Genomic DNA, 22,561 nt, shown 5'->3' with positions numbered 1-22,561 from the left:
GATGTGCTGTCTGCTCACTTCAACAACCTTCCTCATTGAATCAGCAGTCAAATACAGGCAGCAACCAGGTGTCAGAACGTGCCTGCATCACATTGCATGCACACCCACGCGGACACTGCAGTCACATTGCAGGCGCACCCACGCGGACACTGCAGTCACACTGCAGGCGCACCCACTGCAGTCACATTGCAGGCGCACCCACGCGGACACTGCAGTCACATTGCAGGCGCACCCACTGCAGTCACATTGCAGGCGCACCCACGCGGACACTGCAGTCACATTGCAGGCGCACCCACGCGGACACTGCAGTCACATTGCAGGCGCACCCACGCGGACACTGCAGTCACATTGCAGGCACACCCACGCAGACACTGCAGTCACATTGCAGGCGCACCCACGCAGACACTGCAGTCACATTGCAGGCGCACCCACGCAGACACTGCAGTCACATTGCATGCACACCCACGCAGACACTGCAGTCACATTGCAGGCGCACCCACGCGGACACTGCAGTCACATTGCTGGCGCACCCACGCGGACACTGCAGTCACATTGCAGGCGCACCCACGCGGACACTGCAGTCACATTGCAGGCGCACCCACGCGGACACTGCAGTCACATTGCAGGCGCACCCACGCGGACACTGCAGTCACATTGCAGGCGCACCCACACTGACACTTGGAGTGCTACTCTGCTCCTCCAGTGTCAGGACACATGCAGAAATGCTAAGTGATTTTAGACAGCACTGACTCACCTAAGGACGAGGGACTGTCTTTAATATGCAAATAGGACGGTGCACATCTGCACCAAGACATCGGCCGCACCAGGGGGGACAGAACAGTTTGCATATATATAATATTAAGGTAAAACTGTACATGCCAGAGCGACGTCCCCTGTATAAATGTGTCTGCAGATTAATTGGCATTTTGGGAGTAAAAGTAAAATGTCATCGCTCTTAGCAACACATTGTCCTGCGTCTCCCAAGACTCCCCTCTTGTCTGGTCTGCTGCAGCACACACTGCAATGGTGCCCGTATAGGGAATCTGTCACCAGGTTTTGCTCCCCCATCTGAGAGCAGCATAATGTAGAGACAGAGCCCCTGATTCCAGCGATGTGTCACTTACTGAGCTGTTTGCTGTCGTTTTCTCTGCTGCAGATCTCGCAGTTATACAGAGCTCATGAATATGCTGGACTACCTGCAGCACACCAAGTAGTCCTGTAATGATAACTACTGCTGATTAAACAGTGATGTTATCAAAACTACATTAAGCAGCCCAGTAAGTGACAACACTGGAATCAGGATCTCTGCCCCTACATTATGCTGCTCTCAGATTAGGTGGCAAAAACCTGGTGACAGACTCATAATTCTCACTAAAGAGTAACCACCCGAAGTAAGCCCAAGGCTGTGCCCAAGAATAAATAACTGCCCATCACTGAGCTCACAGCACAAAGAATGACCACACACCGCGTCACTTACAGTATACAGCCTCCACATTCTCTCCTATAACATTTCCACTACACTGCCCCCTCACATGAAAACCCCACTGTCCTCCCCACTGAATTATACCCTCCAGACCTTCCTCACTTATGAACTATGACCTCCACTGTCCCCACCTCTCCATGCATCCCCCACTTCACTGCCCCCCTCATGATGTCCCCCCTCTATAATAAACCTTATGCTTCGCATTATGTATACCCAGCCCTTCCAGGCTCCTAACTGAGCGCTCCCCATGCTGCCCCGTCTCCATATCAAGCCCCCTCCATACCAAGCCCACCATGGTTCCCCTTCCATACAGAGTACCCCCCATGCTTTCCCATTCTCCATACCATGCCTCCCCCCTTGCTACCCCATTCTCCATACCATGCCTCTCATTCTCCATACCATGCTCCCCCCCCCATGCTACCCCATATTCCATACCATGCCTCTCATTCTCCATACTGTAACTCCCATTTGCTATACTGTCCACCACCCTCCCTCATTTTCCCATTCTGCTCCATCCCCCATGCTGCACCCCCACATCATGCTCCATCCCCATGTTGCGCCCCCACATCCTCCATGTTGCGCCCCCACATCATGCTTCATCCCCCCCATCCTCCATGTTGCGCCCCCACATCATGCTTCATCCCCCCCATCCTCCATGCTGCGCCCCCACATCATGCTTCATCGCCCCCATCCTCCATGCTGCGCCCCCACATCATGCTTCATCCCCCCCATCCTCCATGCTGCGCCCCCACATCATGCTTCATCCCCCCATCCTCCATGTTGCGCCCCACATCATGCTTCATCCTCCATGTTGCGCCCCCACATCATGCTTCATCCCCCCCATCCTCCATGTTGCGCCCCCACATCCTCCATGTTGCGCCCCCACATCATGCGGCATCCCCCCCATCCTCCACGCTGCGCCCCCACATCATGTTCCATCCCCCATGTTGCGCCCCCATATCATGCGGCATCCCCCCCAGCCTCCATGTTGCACCCCCACATCATGCGGCATCCCCCCCATCCTCCATGTTGCACCCCCACATCATGCTGCATCCCCCCCATCCTCCATGTTGCGCCCCCACATCATGCTGCATCCCCCCCCATCCTCCATGTTGCACCCCCATATCATGCTGCATCCCCCCCCATCCTCCATGTTGCGCCCCCATATCATGTTCCATCCCCCCATCCTCCATGTTGCGCCCCCATATCATGTTCCATCCCCCCATCCTCCATGTTGCGCCCCCATATCATGTTCCATCCCCCCATCCTCCATGTTGCGCCCCCATATCATGTTCCATCCCCCCATCCTCCATGTTGCGCCCCCATATCATGTTCCATCCCCCCATCCTTCATGTTGCGCCCCCATATCATGTTCCATCCCCCCATCCTCCATGTTGCGCCCCCATATCATGTTCCATCCCCCATCCTCCATGTTGCGCCCCCATATCATGTTCCATCCCCCCATCCTTCATGTTGCGCCCCCATATCATGTTCCATCCCCCCATCCTTCATGTTGCGCCCCCATATCATGTTCCATCCCCCATCCTCCATGTTGCGCCCCCATATCATGTTCCATCCCCCCCATCCTCCATGTTGCGCCCCCATATCATGTTCCATCCCCCCCCAGCCTCCATGTTGCGCCCCCATATCATGTTCCATCCCCCCATCCTCCATGTTGCGCCCCCATATCATGTTCCATCCCCCCATCCTCCATGTTGCGCCCCCATATCATGTTCCATCCCCCCCATCCTCCATGTTGCGCCCCCATATCATGTTCCATCCCCCCCATCCTCCATGTTGCGCCCCCATATCATGTTCCATCCCCCCATCCTCCATGTTGCGCCCCCATATCATGTTCCATCCCCCCCCATCCTCCATGTTGCGCCCCCATATCATGTTCCATCCCCCCCATCCTCCATGTTGCGCCCCCATATCATGTTCCATCCCCCCATCCTCCATGTTGCGCCCCCATATCATGTTCCATCCCCCCCATCCTCCATGTTGCGCCCCCATATCATGTTCCATCCCCCCCATCCTCCATGTTGCGCCCCCATATCATGTTCCATCCCCCCATCCTCCATGTTGCGCCCCCCCCCGGGTTGCTTGTTCGGCGCTGTCTTCGGCTGTAAAGCGCTTACCTGCTCCAGGCTGCATCTCCCGTTCTCCACGGTGGCGGTGGCGGTGGCGGTGGCGGTGGCGGTGGCGGCGGCGGCATCTGACATCTTGCTCGGCGGCTCCATCTCCGGCGGCGGCTCCATCTCTGGCGGCGGCTCCATCTCCGGCGGCGGCTCCATCTCCGGCGGCGGCTCCATCTCCGGCGGCGGCGGCTCCCGTCCTCCTCTGCGCGGCCTCACGCTCCTGTGACCTCTGCACAGTGAGCGCACGGCAGCACGTCGGGGCGGGGAGCTGATTACAGCTCCTCTGACCCCGGAAGTAAGTGCCGGCACGCTCACAGTGTCATTTATAGTCGCGTGTTATAGACGCGACTATAAATGACTGTGCGCTCCCTCCCTCCTCCAAAAAGGCCCCGGATTTAATAAAGAGTTTGGAAGAGGGAGGGAGGAAGATTTAAAAAAAAAATTTTTTTTTTTTTTTAAATTTTGGTTTGGGCGCCGCCCCCCTGGAAGGCGCCGCCCTAGGCACGTGCCCTCAAGTGCCTAATGGCAAATACGGCCCTGAGTAGTTATATTATTGTACATAGGGGGCAGAATTATAGTAGTTATATTCTTGTACATAGGAGTCAGTATTATAGTAGTTATATTATTGTACATAGGGGCAGTATTATAGTAGTTATATTCTTGTACATAGAGGCAGTATTATAGTAGTTATTGTGACGGGGTGTACATCAGAGCAAAGAGAGACAACAGGCCGAGGATGATCCAACAGGTTTACTAACAGGAATACAGGAACAGCACACGACAAGTCCAAATAAAACAGATTCGGGGGCACCTCCCGATAATCCAAAGTGCCAGATCACAACGTAATAGTCCTTTTCAGAGTCCCAGAAATCCCACACAATCCACTGGACGGCGAGGTCTGTCCGCAGATTCAGATCTCGCTCCCTTCCTCTTCAAAAACTCAACTCCCAACTGCATTTAGAAACAGGAGTGAATTGTTTGAGCTCGTGGGCCCGCCCCTCAAGGGTAGGGGTCTATGCAATGGTTGGGCCCACTAGAAGATTCTAGAAGGTTGGCTCCGAGATGTCTACAGGTTTGTTTAGTTGGCGTTATCCACTGCTTACGAAACAATGAGAAGTTCCCCTGGCTGTGTGGACAAGAGATAATTGCATTATGGGCCCAGAGACACAGGAGATGGGGGGAAGGTATGGTTACTTACATCCCAAGACATTTCAAAGTGTTCAGTAAGTACAACCAAAGGAAAGTGACATCACATCCTGACATAGTATTACAGCAAATACAGTGAGAAGGTAAAATACATCATGACAATTCCTTCCCCTCCCAACTTGTGTACGTACTAGGGACCTCTACAGGTCGCTGGTTAAGTACACGCAGGCATGGCTGACAGGACTCAAGGCTCCTCTTGCCTGGACAGTCCATCTGCATTTTGGTGTTGGCTGCCCCTTCTATATTGTATGGTAAAGTTATAGGGCTGCAGAGCCAGGCTCCATCGCAGTAAGCGTCCATTGTCCCCAGAGACTCTGTTCAGCCAGGTGAAGGGATTGTGATCAGTAACCACAGTGAATTCCCGTCCATACAGATACGGCCGTAGTTTCTTAAGGGCCCACACTACAGCCAGACATTCCTTCTCAACAGTTGCATAGGCCACTTCTCGGTCCAGCAGTTTCCGGCTGAGATAGGCGATGGGGTGCTCGTCCCCAGCTGCATTCACCTGGCTGAGGACAGCTCCCAGTCCATAAGCAGAGGCATCCGTTTGCACAATGAATCTCCTCTTGTAGTCTGGAGCAGCCAGGACAGGATCGCAGATCAAAGCATCCTTCAGCCGGTTAAAAGCCTCATCACAGGCTGGAGTCCAGATCACCAGCCGGGGCATTGTTTTCTTGGTCAGGTCGGTAAGAGGCTTGGCCACAGTACGGCTGTAATGGCAGTTCTGGTGGCCTCAGTTCCATGGATGGGTTGTACACGTCCACATGGGCTGCTCTCTTGGCTTGACTTCTGGTTACCGCACCGACAAAGTGGCAATGAAGATTCCCCACATCATTTCCTAGAAGAACGTCTGCAGGAAGGCCGCTCATCACACCGACCACACATTGTTTTGCCCCAAAGCCATAATCCAGGGTCACACTCGCTCTTGGAATATATCTCTGGGTACCTCCTGCCAGTTCAATGGCAATTCCTGGTCCCTTTTGAATTGCTTGTGGTTGAATTACTCGGGGATCGGCTATGGTGAGGAAAGCCCCAGTGTCACGGAAGCCAACAACTTTTTGGCCATCCAGCACGACCTCCTGTAGATGTTTGTCCTGAAGATCAGAAGAACAGGTGGCTGGAGCTCGCACCCCATAGACTCCGGGTAGGGGAGCCAGGATATCTGAGTCACTTGGCAAGTCATCAGGCACAGAATCCAGCTCTTCTCCTGGTGAAGGTGTCTGTAGGTAATGAACAGGCAAAGGCGGTCTGTAGCTGTTCTGTCTACGAACACCTGGACATTGGAATTGCATGTGCCCAGGCTGCCCACATCCATAACATCTGCGCTCTGGGATTCTTCCTCCGCGTCGTATTCCCAAAGGTGGAGCATGAGTAATGCGAGGCACAGTCACACGAAGGTCCCCATGAGTTGACGGTCTAGGGTGATGGTGAACATTGGGGCCAGAAGGACCAGGGGCCACCAGCGTTGGGGGGTTGGTGTTTTTTTTTCTCACTGGGTAGTAGTTTTTTCCATTGAGGCTTGATGGTGAGAGCCTCATCAGCTAGAGCTGCAGCTTCCTCCACAGTGGCTGGTCTCCTTTCACGCACCCATTCCCGGATCTCAGCGGGGCACTTGAAGTAAAACTGCTCTTTTAGGAGGACCTGGAGGACGGTCTCCAAGGTTAAGGCCTCCTCTGCCTCCAACCAACGATGCCACAGATGTTTGAGTTTGTGGGCATACATCTTGAAGGACACTTCCTCATCACATGCTAGAGTACGGAACTGAGTCCTGTAAGTGTCTGGCGTTACAGCATAATGTTCTAGAATAGTCTGTTTAATATCCGCATACTCACAGTTCCACCGAGGGTCCATAGCTCTATAGGCTGCAGCAGCTCCACCCTCTAAGAGCCCAACCAGATGCCGGACGCGCTCCCTTTCTGGGACTTCCATTAATCGACACTGATGCTCAAAGTCCTGGAAGAAGCCCTCAATGTCACCAGCAGCCTCATTAAACTGCTTGAAGTCTTTGCGGGACACTCTGGGAAGTTCCCTCATGATGGGTGCTGGGGTTACAGTCTGTCTGGAACCTCTCGCGGCTTCCACAGCGAGCTGCTTATCCAGCAATGCCATCTCCTCCATCCTGCGCTCCTTCTCTTCAGCTCCACGCATGGCCTCCCTCTTATCTTCTATGGTGGCCTCATCTCCAAGCAGTGCCATCTTTTCCTTGTACCACACAACCCATTGACTTTTTTGGGTATTCACCTCCGGCTCCCGTCTTTGCTCCCCTTGCTGTGGAAATTGTTCCTCGGTGCCATCTTGCAGGCAAGCGTGTTCCAATGCCTCAATTAGTTGCTCCTTAGAGAGTCCTTTGTAGCCGACACCTAATTCACGGGCCTTTGTTTGTAGACTCGCCACAGTCCAGTTCCTGTATCCTGAGGTTCTGGTTTCAGACGTCGATTGGCTGTTGTCCTCCATTTCTTCTGCTCTGATCCCGCCGCTGCCACCAGTTTGTGACGGGGTGTACATCAGAGCAAAGAGAGACAACAGGCCGAGGATGATCCAACAGGTTTACTAACAGGAATACAGGAACAGCACACGACAAGTCCAAATAAAACAGATTCGGGGGCACCTCCCGATAATCCAAAGTGCCAGATCACAACGTAATAGTCCTTTTCAGAGTCCCAGAAATCCCACACAATCCACTGGACGGCGAGGTCTGTCCGCAGATTCAGATCTCGCTCCCTTCCTCTTCAAAAACTCAACTCCCAACTGCATTTAGAAACAGGAGTGAATTGTTTGAGCTCGTGGGCCCGCCCCTCAAGGGTAGGGGTCTATGCAATGGTTGGGCCCACTAGAAGATTCTAGAAGGTTGGCTCCGAGATGTCTACAGGTTTGTTTAGTTGGCGTTATCCACTGCTTACGAAACAATGAGAAGTTCCCCTGGCTGTGTGGACAAGAGATAATTGCATTATGGGCCCAGAGACACAGGAGATGGGGGGAAGGTATGGTTACTTACATCCCAAGACATTTCAAAGTGTTCAGTAAGTACAACCAAAGGAAAGTGACATCACATCCTGACATAGTATTACAGCAAATACAGTGAGAAGGTAAAATACATCATGACAATTCCTTCCCCTCCCAACTTGTGTACGTACTAGGGACCTCTACAGGTCGCTGGTTAAGTACACGCAGGCATGGCTGACAGGACTCAAGGCTCCTCTTGCCTGGACAGTCCATCTGCATTTTGGTGTTGGCTGCCCCTTCTATATTGTATGGTAAAGTTATAGGGCTGCAGAGCCAGGCTCCATCGCAGTAAGCGTCCATTGTCCCCAGAGACTCTGTTCAGCCAGGTGAAGGGATTGTGATCAGTAACCACAGTGAATTCCCGTCCATACAGATACGGCCGTAGTTTCTTAAGGGCCCACACTACAGCCAGACATTCCTTCTCAACAGTTGCATAGGCCACTTCTCGGTCCAGCAGTTTCCGGCTGAGATAGGCGATGGGGTGCTCGTCCCCAGCTGCATTCACCTGGCTGAGGACAGCTCCCAGTCCATAAGCAGAGGCATCCGTTTGCACAATGAATCTCCTCTTGTAGTCTGGAGCAGCCAGGACAGGATCGCAGATCAAAGCATCCTTCAGCCGGTTAAAAGCCTCATCACAGGCTGGAGTCCAGATCACCAGCCGGGGCATTGTTTTCTTGGTCAGGTCGGTAAGAGGCTTGGCCACAGTACGGCTGTAATGGCAGTTCTGGTGGCCTCAGTTCCATGGATGGGTTGTACACGTCCACATGGGCTGCTCTCTTGGCTTGACTTCTGGTTACCGCACCGACAAAGTGGCAATGAAGATTCCCCACATCATTTCCTAGAAGAACGTCTGCAGGAAGGCCGCTCATCACACCGACCACACATTGTTTTGCCCCAAAGCCATAATCCAGGGTCACACTCGCTCTTGGAATATATCTCTGGGTACCTCCTGCCAGTTCAATGGCAATTCCTGGTCCCTTTTGAATTGCTTGTGGTTGAATTACTCGGGGATCGGCTATGGTGAGGAAAGCCCCAGTGTCACGGAAGCCAACAACTTTTTGGCCATCCAGCACGACCTCCTGTAGATGTTTGTCCTGAAGATCAGAAGAACAGGTGGCTGGAGCTCGCACCCCATAGACTCCGGGTAGGGGAGCCAGGATATCTGAGTCACTTGGCAAGTCATCAGGCACAGAATCCAGCTCTTCTCCTGGTGAAGGTGTCTGTAGGTAATGAACAGGCAAAGGCGGTCTGTAGCTGTTCTGTCTACGAACACCTGGACATTGGAATTGCATGTGCCCAGGCTGCCCACATCCATAACATCTGCGCTCTGGGATTCTTCCTCCGCGTCGTATTCCCAAAGGTGGAGCATGAGTAATGCGAGGCACAGTCACACGAAGGTCCCCATGAGTTGACGGTCTAGGGTGATGGTGAACATTGGGGCCAGAAGGACCAGGGGCCACCAGCGTTGGGGGGTTGGTGTTTTTTTTTCTCACTGGGTAGTAGTTTTTTCCATTGAGGCTTGATGGTGAGAGCCTCATCAGCTAGAGCTGCAGCTTCCTCCACAGTGGCTGGTCTCCTTTCACGCACCCATTCCCGGATCTCAGCGGGGCACTTGAAGTAAAACTGCTCTTTTAGGAGGACCTGGAGGACGGTCTCCAAGGTTAAGGCCTCCTCTGCCTCCAACCAACGATGCCACAGATGTTTGAGTTTGTGGGCATACATCTTGAAGGACACTTCCTCATCACATGCTAGAGTACGGAACTGAGTCCTGTAAGTGTCTGGCGTTACAGCATAATGTTCTAGAATAGTCTGTTTAATATCCGCATACTCACAGTTCCACCGAGGGTCCATAGCTCTATAGGCTGCAGCAGCTCCACCCTCTAAGAGCCCAACCAGATGCCGGACGCGCTCCCTTTCTGGGACTTCCATTAATCGACACTGATGCTCAAAGTCCTGGAAGAAGCCCTCAATGTCACCAGCAGCCTCATTAAACTGCTTGAAGTCTTTGCGGGACACTCTGGGAAGTTCCCTCATGATGGGTGCTGGGGTTACAGTCTGTCTGGAACCTCTCGCGGCTTCCACAGCGAGCTGCTTATCCAGCAATGCCATCTCCTCCATCCTGCGCTCCTTCTCTTCAGCTCCACGCATGGCCTCCCTCTTATCTTCTATGGTGGCCTCATCTCCAAGCAGTGCCATCTTTTCCTTGTACCACACAACCCATTGACTTTTTTGGGTATTCACCTCCGGCTCCCGTCTTTGCTCCCCTTGCTGTGGAAATTGTTCCTCGGTGCCATCTTGCAGGCAAGCGTGTTCCAATGCCTCAATTAGTTGCTCCTTAGAGAGTCCTTTGTAGCCGACACCTAATTCACGGGCCTTTGTTTGTAGACTCGCCACAGTCCAGTTCCTGTATCCTGAGGTTCTGGTTTCAGACGTCGATTGGCTGTTGTCCTCCATTTCTTCTGCTCTGATCCCGCCGCTGCCACCAGTTTGTGACGGGGTGTACATCAGAGCAAAGAGAGACAACAGGCCGAGGATGATCCAACAGGTTTACTAACAGGAATACAGGAACAGCACACGACAAGTCCAAATAAAACAGATTCGGGGGCACCTCCCGATAATCCAAAGTGCCAGATCACAACGTAATAGTCCTTTTCAGAGTCCCAGAAATCCCACACAATCCACTGGACGGCGAGGTCTGTCCGCAGATTCAGATCTCGCTCCCTTCCTCTTCAAAAACTCAACTCCCAACTGCATTTAGAAACAGGAGTGAATTGTTTGAGCTCGTGGGCCCGCCCCTCAAGGGTAGGGGTCTATGCAATGGTTGGGCCCACTAGAAGATTCTAGAAGGTTGGCTCCGAGATGTCTACAGGTTTGTTTAGTTGGCGTTATCCACTGCTTACGAAACAATGAGAAGTTCCCCTGGCTGTGTGGACAAGAGATAATTGCATTATGGGCCCAGAGACACAGGAGATGGGGGGAAGGTATGGTTACTTACATCCCAAGACATTTCAAAGTGTTCAGTAAGTACAACCAAAGGAAAGTGACATCACATCCTGACATAGTATTACAGCAAATACAGTGAGAAGGTAAAATACATCATGACAGTTATATTATTGTACATAGGGGGCAGAATTATAGTAGTTATATTCTTGTACATAGGAGTCAGTATTATAGTAGTTATATTATTGTACATAGGGGCAGTATTATAGTAGTTATATTCTTGTACATAGGAGTCAGTATTATAGTAGTTATATTCTTGTACATAGGGGGCAGTATTATAGTAGTTATATTCTTGTACATAGGGGCAGTATTATAGTAGTTATATTCTTGTACATAGGGGGCAGTATTATAGTAGTTATATTCTTGTACATAGGGGCAGTATTACAGTAGTTATATTCTTGTACATAGGGGCAGTATTACAGTAGTTATATTCTTGTACATAGAGGGCAGTATTATAGTAGTTATATTCTTGTACATAGGAGTCAGTATTATAGTAGTTATATTATTGTACATAGGGGCAGTATTATAGTAGTTATATTCTTGTATTCCGCACTCCTCATTTCCTCCCTGGTTTTACTATGTATACTTTTGGTCTTTTGTATGTTTTTTTGTTTAATAAAATGCAATTATTCTTGATGATTATGTATTTTGACTCTATTTTTTCTGAATCTAAGGAGTAGTAGATTCCCTACAGCTAAGAGATGTGCGCACTGTGAGAAAATACTGATGATTACACTAACCCCTGATGGAATAGGTGAGCCTGTATCCTGATGGGGGTTCTCCTCCAGAAACGCTCCATGCCAATCTGAGGAAGGATGGTCCGGCTTCTGCTACTCTGAAGTTGGATAAGCCAATGGAGCTTACTAAAGAAAAATAAATAAAAACACATTTTCAATTACTTATCTTCAAATATTTTCAAGGAAAATTCCTAAGAATCACATGATAATTAAAGGAGAACTCCACTTTTTAATTCCGGAGTTTAAAGTTCAGCTAATCAACATGAAATTCCCTTTTCTTTCTTTTCTCTGATACGAGAATATCTTACAGGTTTTTCCCCGACCGGAGACGGATTCTCCAATGCTGTTGGCATATAAAGCGGTCACAGTAACCGAATATTCCGTGCCGGCTCTCAGGCCTTGTAGGAGGGTAGATGTCTGAGCTGAGGTCAGGCTGATCTGCGGGCAGAAATCATAATATGGTTTATATAAAATATTCTTCTCGTTATGAGACATATAATAATAATAATAATATTACTGGAATTATTAAAATAGAAATACCATATTCTTGTACATAGGGGTCAGTATTATAGTAGTTATATTCTTGTGCATAGGGGGCAGTATTATAGTAGTTATATTCTTGTACATAGGGGCAGTATTATAGTAGTTTTATTCTTGTACATAGGGGGCAGTATTATAGTAGTTATATTCTTGTACATAGGAGGCAGTATTATAGTAGTTATATTCTTGTACATAGGGGCAGTATTATAGTAGTTATATTCTTGTACATAGGAGGCAGTATTATAGTAGTTATATTCTTGTGCATAGGGGGCAGTATTATAGTAGTTATATTCTTGTACATAGGGGCAGTATTATAGTAGTTTTATTCTTGTACATAGGGGGCAGTATTATAGTAGTTATATTCTTGTATATAGGAGCAGTATTATAGTAGGTATATTCTTGTACATAGGTGTCAGTATTATAGTAGGTATATTCTTGTACATAGGAGGCAGTATTAAAGTAGTTATATTCTTGTACATAGGGGGCAGTATTATAGTAGTTTTATTCTTGTACATAGGGGGCAGTATTATAGTAGTTATATTCTTGTACATAGGAGGCAGTATTATAGTAGTTATATTCTTGTGCATAGGGGGCAGTATTATAGTAGTTATATTCTTGTACATAGGGGCAGTATTATAGTAGTTTTATTCTTGTACATAGGAGCAGTATTATAGTAGTTATGTTATTGTACATAGGTGTCAGTATTATAGTAGTTATATTCTTGTACATAGGGGGCAGTATTAGAGTAGTTATATTCTTGTATATAGGAGCAGTATTATAGTAGGTATATTCTTGTACATAGGTGTCAGTATTATAGTAGGTATATTCTTGTACATAGGAGGCAGTATTAAAGTAGTTATATTATTGTACATAGGGGGCAGTATTATAGTAGTTATATTCTTGTACATAGGAGGCAGTATTATAGTAGTTATATTCTTGTACATAGGGGGCAGTATTATAGTTGTTATATTCTTGTACATAGGAGCAGTATTATAGTAGTTATGTTATTGTACATAGGGAGCAGTATTATAGTAGTTATATTCTTGTACATAGAGGCAGTATTATAGTAGTTATACTCATGTACATAGGAGCAGTATTATAGTAGTTATATTCTTGTACATAGGGGGCAGTATTATAGTCGTTATATTCTTGTACATAGGAGTAGTATTATAGTAGTTATGTTATTGTACATAGGGAGCAGTATTATAGTAGTTATATTCTTGTACATAGAGGCAGTATTATAGTAGTTATACTCTTGTACATAGGAGCAGTATTATAGTAGTTATATTCTTGTACATAGGGGGCAGTATTATAGTCGTTATATTCTTGTACATAGGAGCAGTATTATAGTAGTTATGTTATTGTACATAGGGGGCAGTATTATAGTAGTTATGTTATTGTACATAGGGAGCAGTATTATAGTAGTTATATTCTTGTACATAGAGGCAGTATTATAGTTGTTATACTCTTGTACATAGTAGCAGTATTATAGTAGTTATATTCTTGTACATAAGAGGTAGTATTATAGTAGTAATATTCTTCTACATAGTGGCAGTATTATAGTTGTTATCTTCTTGTACATAGGGGGCAGTATTATAGTGGTTATATTCCTGTACATAGGGGGCAGTATTATAGTAGTTATCTTCTTGTACATAGGGGCAGTATTATAGTGGTTATATTCTTGTACATAGGGCAGTATTATAGTAGTTATATTCTTGTACATAGAGGGCAGTATTATAGTAGTTATATTCTTGTACATAAGAGTCAGTATTATAGTAGTTCTATTCTTGTACATAGGGGCAGTATTATAGTGGTTATATTCTTGTACATAGGGCAGTATTATAGTAGTTATATTCTTGTACATAGAGGGCAGTATTATAGTAGTTATATTCTTGTACATAAGAGTCAGTATTATAGTAGTTCTATTATTGTACATAGGGGCAGTATTATAGTAGTTATATTCTTGTACATAGGAGCAGTATTATAGTAGTTATATTCTTGTACATAGGAGCAGTATTATAGTAGTTATATTCTTGTACATAGGAGGCAGTATTATAGTAGTTATATTCTTGTACATAGGGGCAGTATTATAGTAGTTATATTCTTGTACATAGGGAGCAGTATTATAGTAGTTATATTCTTGTACATAGGAGGCAGTATTATAGTAGTTATATTCTTGTACATGGGGGGCAGTATTATAGTAGTTATATTCCCTTACATAGGATGCGGTATATTAGTGATTTTGTATGTTTGAAGCAATAGTTATATAGAAGTTATCCTCGTACCTCTCTTAGCTCCAGCGGGACCTGCTGTCCTAAACCCGTCAGGGGACCATAAACCACTTTATATCCAGTAACTGGCCCAGTGGCTGCCGTCCATTGTATCCTCATGGCATCTGCTGTTTGATCGGAGAAAACCAGGTTGGAAGGTCCTCTATAGGTGTCTGAGGCTAAAAACAAATGGTTTATATATTATTAAGGCCAGATGAAGACTTTTGCATAACAATAATATTTATTCATTTATATAGCGCTGTACATACATTGGCAACACTGTCCCCATTGGGGCTCACAATCAAACCATTGTATATTATTATCTTCTTTTTTAAAAGTGAATATAACTTGAAAATAGGACTGATATTGTGGAGTCCAGTAGAGCTGTAATGTATTTCATTATTTGTGGTTTTCACAGGACTTCAGGTAATAAATGCATTGTTCGAACTCCAAAAAGTTACAAATTCAGCTCTGCTGCGTCTTGTTAGGTTGGTATTGGTAAGGCTGACTTACTGGTTTCAGGAATGTAGACTCCTCCGGTAGTTATACAGACTTTTCGGGATACCAGAGGAAGAAGTGTGCCCAGAATCTTGAAATCCGTCACATAGAAAAAGTAGTCGTCTGTCGGAGTGGAGGCTACTCTGGTCAGCTCTCGGCTGTCGGCATTTTTGATCCCTAAAGAACATATTACAGAATGTCAAGAAATCTTTGAGACGTCCTCCACTATTCAGAGAACCAATATAGCTCCAGTTACACTTCACTCCTTAATGGTGCATTTATTAGCAGAGAATCATATTCATTAATAAATAAATAAATAATAAAGATAAGTCACCACTAGAGGGAGCTCACCGCATCTGGGCGTATACAGGACTTTTTAGGAGCTGTAAAAATCTGTGCACAATGAGCGCCCTCTAGTGACGGCTCCGAGTAAACAAACTTTTTTATGGGATTGTAAAATGGTCCTGAATGGTATTGAATCCAGAACCTGATCCCGATTTACATTGAGCTCTGTAACGTACCAACAGCAAATATTTTTATTCCTTGATTTTTCAGTGTTTGCGATGCCTGGTCAACCTCATCCTGGGATTTTCCGTCCGTTATCAAAATCACAACCTGAAAAACACAAAGTCAGTAATCAAGAACAATACACTATATGAGTCAGTATTATTAAGCGGTATTATTTTGGCATTGTATGGTAGAGCTATTTGTGCACTATATAGTGGTATTACAATGTATTTTTTTTCACTTTATGGTGGTTTTATTTAGGCATTCTTTGGTTGTGTTGTTACTCACTGTATGGTGGTATTTATATCCTAAAAAGTGTTATTAATGCACTGCATGGCAGTATTATGTAAGCATTGTATAGTAGTATTTGTTTATGATATGTGTGAATTTATTAGTTTTGCACTGTATGTCAGTATTAATTTGTCATTGTATGGTGGTGTTTATGCATTATATAGTAGTATTAGAACGTATTTGTACACTGTAGAGTCTTATTATTTAGGCATTGTATGGTGGTAGTTTTATGCACTGTATGGTAGTAATTGTGTACTTTAAAATGTTATTAATGCAACACTTGGTGGTATTTAGGCGATGTATGGTAGTATTTTTTTACTATCTCTGTGGAGTTATTATTTATATACTCTATGGGTATATTATTTAGGCATTGTATGATGCTATTAATTATACACTACATGGTGGCACTGCTACATATTTGTGCACCATATGGTGGTATTATTTAAGGATTGTATTGTGTGGTGTTTATAGCCTATATAGTGGTATTAGAACGTATTTCTGCACTGTAAGATCTTATTATTTAGGCATTGTATGGGGGTATTTTTATGCACTGTATAGTAGTAATTATGTACTTTAAAATGTTATTAATGCACCACATGGTAGTATTATTTAAGCGTTTTACTATTTTTTTATTATCTGTGTGGAGTTATTTATGTACTCTATGGGGATATAATTTAAGCATTGTATGATGGTATTAATTATAGACTACATGGTGGCACGGCAACGTATTTGTGTATTATATGGTGGTATTGTTTAGGGATTGTATTATGGGGGGATTTTGCACTATATGGTTGTATTATTTAGGATTATTCTCATATGGCCAATATTAAAAAAAAGCATTACTTTTTGTTTTTTTTCCAAGAGGCCTACATAGAGCTTAAAGGGGTTATCCTGATTTTTTTAAAAAAAAACTGTAAATGGTGTAAACAAAATCTTGTACTGGAGGCTGGCATGTGACTGCTGCAGTCAATCAGGGCTGCAGCAGTCCTGTGCTGCACTACTGGCACCAGTGATCAGTGTTGAATTGTCAAGGAGTAGAAGATATGAATGCGGTTAAATTTTTTACAGCATTATCTGTGTGTGATATATATATATATATATATATATATATATGTATGTATATGTATGTATGTGTGTATATATATATATAGATATATATATATATATATTATAAAAAATACATATATATATATATATATACACATATATATATATATATATATATATAAAATATTTATATATAAAATATATATAATAATATAAAAATATATATATATATATATATATATATATTATTATTATCATCATAAAAATAATAATTTTTTATTTATTTTTTTTAATGATTGGATATCCTCCTTATTTTGGCAAAATTGGCTTGATGTCACATGTAGAAGACAATAGTTTTGCACTCAACACTCACTCTAACAAGCTAAGCCTATTTTACAATAGCATATTACGGTACATTGTAGCATTTGTACTATGTGATTTTTACTGTTCGTTTACATTTCAGTTGTTCTGACCTTAGGTATGTCGGCACGCACAATGGCAGGTCCAAAGAAATTATCTGTGGCATATCTCAGCCCAGTTCCCGTCCGCGTGTTTCCCCCTTTGTAGGCCAGGGTTCTTATGGCCTGAATCACCTCGGACCCATTTCGGTATCGAGAAAAATCAAACTCTGTTCTAAAAAGAAAGGTCAGTCCAGTTTATTTAAAACAATAAGAAGCCGGGCTCCTCAATTCCAAAATCATAAAAAATAGCCATTAGTCTGATCAATTTTGGAGCCCTGAAGTGTATGTAACCAGCTTTCCTAATGTCTCAATACATCTATAGTAGAAAATATGTCAACTTTAAAAAAATGGAACCAATGTAAAAATAAATAAATAAATAAATAAATTCCGTCTATCAATCATATTTATCTCTATCTTTTCATGTATAAACAAAACAAACAGATCAGATTTAATTTTTGCACATTTTTGTATCTTGGGATCTGATTGGAAACTGTGACTAAAACCTCTTCTCCTATGTCTACACTGGAAGATTTGGTCAGATAGGAGCTTTCCCTTTCTGTCTCTGTATAATACAGGCACTAAAGCAGAAGGCGATGGAGATTGCGCCCACAGGCTCACCTGCTCGGTAGGAGATAATTTTCGCCTCCAGGTAGAGCTTAAGGCAATAACATGAAGTGATTACAATTGACAGGTGCAGGTCATAAATGAGACTCTGCGCTCCTCTTACTTTTACTCCTTTGAGCAATAAATACCAGTGTTCTGATCTCTGGAATTCAAACTGTAACTGTCATTTCAGAACTTACAGTAGAATGTCTGGTTGCTCCTCCCCCTCTGTGTCTGCCTGTAGCTCTTTCCCGCTATGTCTGTTTAATCCTGTAGCTGCTTCCCACTATGTCTGTGTCTGCGTATAGCTCCTCCCCTCTGTATGTGTCTGCCTGTAGCTCCTTCTCACTATGTCTGTGTCTGCCTCTAGCCCCTCCCCCTCTGTATGTGTCTGCCTCTAGCTCTTCCCTCTTTCTGTATCTGCCTCTAGTTCCCCCTCTGTCTGCCTCTAGCTCCCACCTCTGCCTCTAGCTCCTTCTCACTGTCTGTGTCTGCCTCTAGCGCCTCCCCCTCTGTATGTGTCTGCCTCTAGCTCTTTCCTCTTTCTGTGTCTGCCTCTAGTTCCCCCTCTGTCTGCCTCTAGCTCCCATCTCTGCCTCTAGCTCCTTCTCACCATGTCTGTGTCTGCCTCTAGCTCCCCCCTCTGTCTTTCTCCAGGTCCCCCGATCTGTCTGCCTTTAGCTCTTCCCACTATTTCTGTGTCTACCTCTAGCTTCTTCCCACTATGTCTGTGTCTGCCCTTAGTGTCTCCCCCTCTGTATGTATCTGCCTCTAGCTCCCCCCATCTGTCTGCCTTTAGCTTTTCCCACTATGTCTCTGTCTGCCTCTAGTTCCTTCCCACTATGTCTGTGTCTGCCTCTAGCTCTTTCCTCTTTCTATGTCTGCCTCTAGCTTCCCCCTCTGTCTGCCTCTAGCTCCTTCTCACCATGTCTATGTCTGCCTCTAGCTCCTCCCATCTGTCTTCCTCTAGCTCCTTGCCACTATACCTGTGTCTGCCTTTAACACCTCCCCCTCTATATGTGTCTGCCTCTAGCTCCTTCCCACTATGTCTGTGTCTGCCTCTAGCTCTTCCCTCTTTCTGTGTCTGCCTCTAGCTCCTTTTCACCATGTATGTGTCTGCCTCTAGCTCCCCCCTTTGTCTGCCTCTAGCTCCCACCCATCTGTCTGCCTCTAGCTCCTTCCCACTATGTCTGTGTCTGCCTCTAGCGCCTCCCCCTCTGTGTCTGCCTCTAGCTCCTTCTTACTATGTCTGTCTCTAGTTCTTACCTCTGTCTGTGTCTGCCTCTAGCTCCCCCATCTGTCTGCCTCTAGCTCTTCCACTCTGTCTGCCTCTAGCTTCTTCTTACATGTCTGTATCTGCCTCTAGCTCCCCCTGTCTGCCTCTAGCTCCTTCCCACTATGTCTGTGTCTGCCTCTAGCTCCTTCCCACTATGTCTGTGTCTGCCTCTAGCTCCCCCCGTCTGTCTGCCTCTAGCTGCTTCCACTATGTCTATGTCTGCCTCTAGCTCCCCCTCTGTTTGTCTGCCTCCAGCTCCTACCGTTTCTCTGCCTCTACTCTAGCTCCTCCCCACTATGTCTGTGTCTACTCTAGCTCCTCGCCACTATGTGTGTCTGCCTCTAGCTCATTCCCACTATATCTTTGTCTGCCTCTAAATTATCCCCACTATGTCTGCTTCTAGCTCCTTCCCTGCTGTTTCTCCTACTAGCTCCCCCCTCTGTGCTGTGCCTGCTTCTAGCTCCTCCCCCTATGTGTCTCATAGCTCCTCCCCCTCTGTGTCTGCTTCTAGCTCCTCCCCCTCTGTGTCTGCTTCTAGCTCCTCCCCTCTTTGGCTGCCTCTAGCGTGTCAAACTCCGTGCTGGCTTCACTGTCACCGCCTTAAGACGTATCGAACATCAAGATGAAGTCAGAGCTGCGGCTGGCAGCTTACTTACTATTGATGTTTGATACGTCTGAAGGCAGGGAGAGTGAAGATCGCGCTGATTAGGCTCAGGGCTCGCCTGATGTCACAATATCATGTGAGCCCCAGGAGAGCGAATGCCGATGCTACTGGAATGGCGCCAACACCGGAGGTGAGTACAAGAATTGTTATTTTCTCGTGGGCAAAACATGGTGATTAAGAAGGGGTTTCCTAATAGTGGACAAACCCTTTAAGAAATTAAATCTGTTCTCTGATTGGTTGTTACTGTTGTGTTGTCTATACATTTTGGAGGGCTAGATAGTCACCCTATAGTAAATCTGCAGCTTCTCTCCCAGCTCCTGCAGCTTCTCTCCTGTATAAATACATAACGTTGATTTTTAAGCCCTACATTTAGCACTGTTAATGTCAACCTAGGCAGCTGCCCATTTTGCCTACATGAAATCCCCACTCTGCCTCTACCTACGTGGTAACAGAGGTAAGATATAATCGATTACATATGTCCTGGATTAGAAGACTCACCTTGGGTCATCACTGTATTGGACAACTCCAAAACGGACTCCGTCCTGACTGATGACATTTACAAAAGGGATGACCAATCCTTCCATAAACGTCTTAATCATCCGGAAGTTCGCCCTTCCGATACTGGATGATCCGTCTACCACAAACACTATATCGGAGTCGTAAATATTGTCGCATCTTGCTGCAAAGAAAAAGAAACTGTCAGGAGGGTCATCATCTATATCCCAGCGCTGCTCCAAAACAGCACAACTTACAGTGGATCGTATTGCCTAGGTGTAATACCATCACTCGTTGTGTCTATATAGGGGGCGCTGTTCCCAGCAGCGATAACAGGAGTCACTAGCGCAAGACTGAAAAGCTCAAACGCTTTGAGAAGAAACAGATCCGCAGCCCAGAAACCATATGGACAACATAAGCCATTTTATCTATTTGTATATCCCTGTTATTAAAACTTGTGTGCACTAATAGATAAACTTCAGGATTGTTCTGAAAGTTTACGGAACATTTTTAGACCCAAATTAACCCTTTCTGATACAAACTTAACAATCTTATGCTCTACTTTTTATGCAATTAGCCTGTCACTGGCTGAGGTCATATCTTCTCTATTCACATCAAAACCAATGTTTGTATCATGATCTGTTCTCAAGTGTGTGGAACTTTGGAAATAACTAGAGCAGAATATACAGTTGCAATCAAAATTATTCAACCACCATCATTGCAAGATCTGTTTATTAATAACATTTACAAACTTTTTGTAATAACTCAACATAACAAAAAGGACAGTAATTTCTCCATATTCAGCACGAAATGCCACTTTACTGACTCCTGCAGTCTCAGAACTATTCATCTTTGAATATATTCCCTAAGAACAGATTTGCAAATCAGGTGCTGTCTCCAGATCTAATTATTTTAATTTAAAACACATCAAATACCCTTGACTGGCAAGGGGTATGCTGCATGGGATATTTGATTGCATGTTCCAAAAAAGTGAAGAGAAGAAATGAAGAATACACTGAAAAAAGCACTCTGCCTACAGTGATTCATGACAGGGCTGAGTCATGCCTACAGTGAAGGATGGTGGAGGCTCGATGATGACTACAGTGAAGCATGGCGGGGGCTTCAGTGAAGCATGAAGGGGCTTGGTGATGCCTACAGTGAAGCATAGTGGGGGCTCAATGATAACTACAGTGAAGCATGGCAAGGGCTCAGTGATGCTTTCAAAGAAACATGTTGGAGGCTCGATGACGACTACAGTGAAGCATAGCGGGGCTCAATGATAACTACAGTGAAGCATGGCAGGGGCTCAGTGATGCTTTCAAATAAACATGTTGGAGGCTCGATGACGACTACAGTGAAGCATGGCGAGGCTCGGTGTTGACTACAGTGAAGCATGGCAGGGCTTGGTGATGACTACATTGAAGCATGGTGGGGGCTCGCTGATGACTGCAATGAAGCATGGCAGGGGCTACGTGATGCCTACAGTGAAGCATGTTGGTGGCTCGATAATGACTACAGTGAAGCATGGTGGGGGCTTGGTGATGCCTACAGTGAAGCATGTAGGGGGCTTGGTGATGACTACAGTGAAGCATGGCGACTTTGTGATGACTACAGTGAAATGTAAGGGGTTGGAAGACAGAATATGCACACATTCAACATCAGACAGTGTCTGCAACCAAATGTCACCCTTTGTCGGTTGCACCGTGCCAACAGGAACTGACGAACAGAGAGTGTGTTCCTTGAGGGAAGAATTTGAAGAAAACGCCGTGTCAGGTGCAGTTATGGCGTGAGTGTGTAATATAAAAGGCTGGCACTCTTAAAGAGGGTTGGAGTTGGCACCAAGACTTGAGAGAAGGAGGACAAGTGAGCAGCAGAGCAACCTTGTGGCCCTTTCTGCTACAGAAGCACTTGAGACTGATTCGAGTCCCAAGAGAAGCAGACTTTGCCGGTCAAGTACTGAAGACCCAATGCTGAGACCCAGACTTTGTCAGTCAAGCAGCGACTCTTCGCAGGTAAAGCTGTGAAGAACGGATGCCGATTACCGAATCCAGAAGATATAGTATTAGTTGTGCTGAGCAATTTATATTGTTTGGTTTATCTGAAACAGCAGAAAGTCTGCATGTGCCGCCCCTGCCGCGGCCGGACCGCTCGGATCCGTGGGTGATTACTCGTGGCTCGAGGGTCTCCGGACCTGGGGACCAGGGGCCACACTCCAATGAAGAAGGGGCTATTTACAGGGGAGATATAGTTCGTGTCGCCACCCGTGGTGTGCGGTAATAGAGAGTACCGCCGCTGCTGTTAGGAGTACCCAGGGTGATGGAGTGGGGCAGCCAGATGACGTT

The 22,561-nt window shown here is 45.8% G+C and overlaps 1 protein-coding gene across 1 annotated transcript in view; it reads right to left on the bottom strand.

Moving 5' to 3' along the window:
- The window catches only part of COL7A1 (collagen type VII alpha 1 chain), a 193,444-nt gene extending 172,375 nt beyond the window's left edge, over positions 1-21,069 (bottom strand). The window contains exons 1-9 of the mRNA XM_075322059.1: positions 20,972-21,069; positions 20,805-20,890; positions 20,223-20,403; positions 17,194-17,353; positions 15,397-15,490; positions 14,891-15,052; positions 14,393-14,556; positions 11,876-12,005; positions 11,571-11,693 (exon numbers count right to left, since the gene is read on the bottom strand). Coding sequence (XP_075178174.1) covers positions 11,571-11,693; positions 11,876-12,005; positions 14,393-14,556; positions 14,891-15,052; positions 15,397-15,490; positions 17,194-17,353; positions 20,223-20,403; positions 20,805-20,890; positions 20,972-21,069 — 1,198 coding nt within the window. The remainder of the gene's footprint in view (positions 1-11,570; positions 11,694-11,875; positions 12,006-14,392; positions 14,557-14,890; positions 15,053-15,396; positions 15,491-17,193; positions 17,354-20,222; positions 20,404-20,804; positions 20,891-20,971) is intronic.
- Positions 21,070-22,561: the final 1,492 nt, after the last annotated feature.

The sequence above is a fragment of the Anomaloglossus baeobatrachus genome, chromosome 8 (genome assembly GCF_048569485.1).
Source record: "Anomaloglossus baeobatrachus isolate aAnoBae1 chromosome 8, aAnoBae1.hap1, whole genome shotgun sequence".
Taxonomy (NCBI): Eukaryota; Metazoa; Chordata; class Amphibia; order Anura; family Aromobatidae; genus Anomaloglossus; species Anomaloglossus baeobatrachus.
This window is presented reverse-complemented; position numbering and strand designations above follow the sequence as displayed.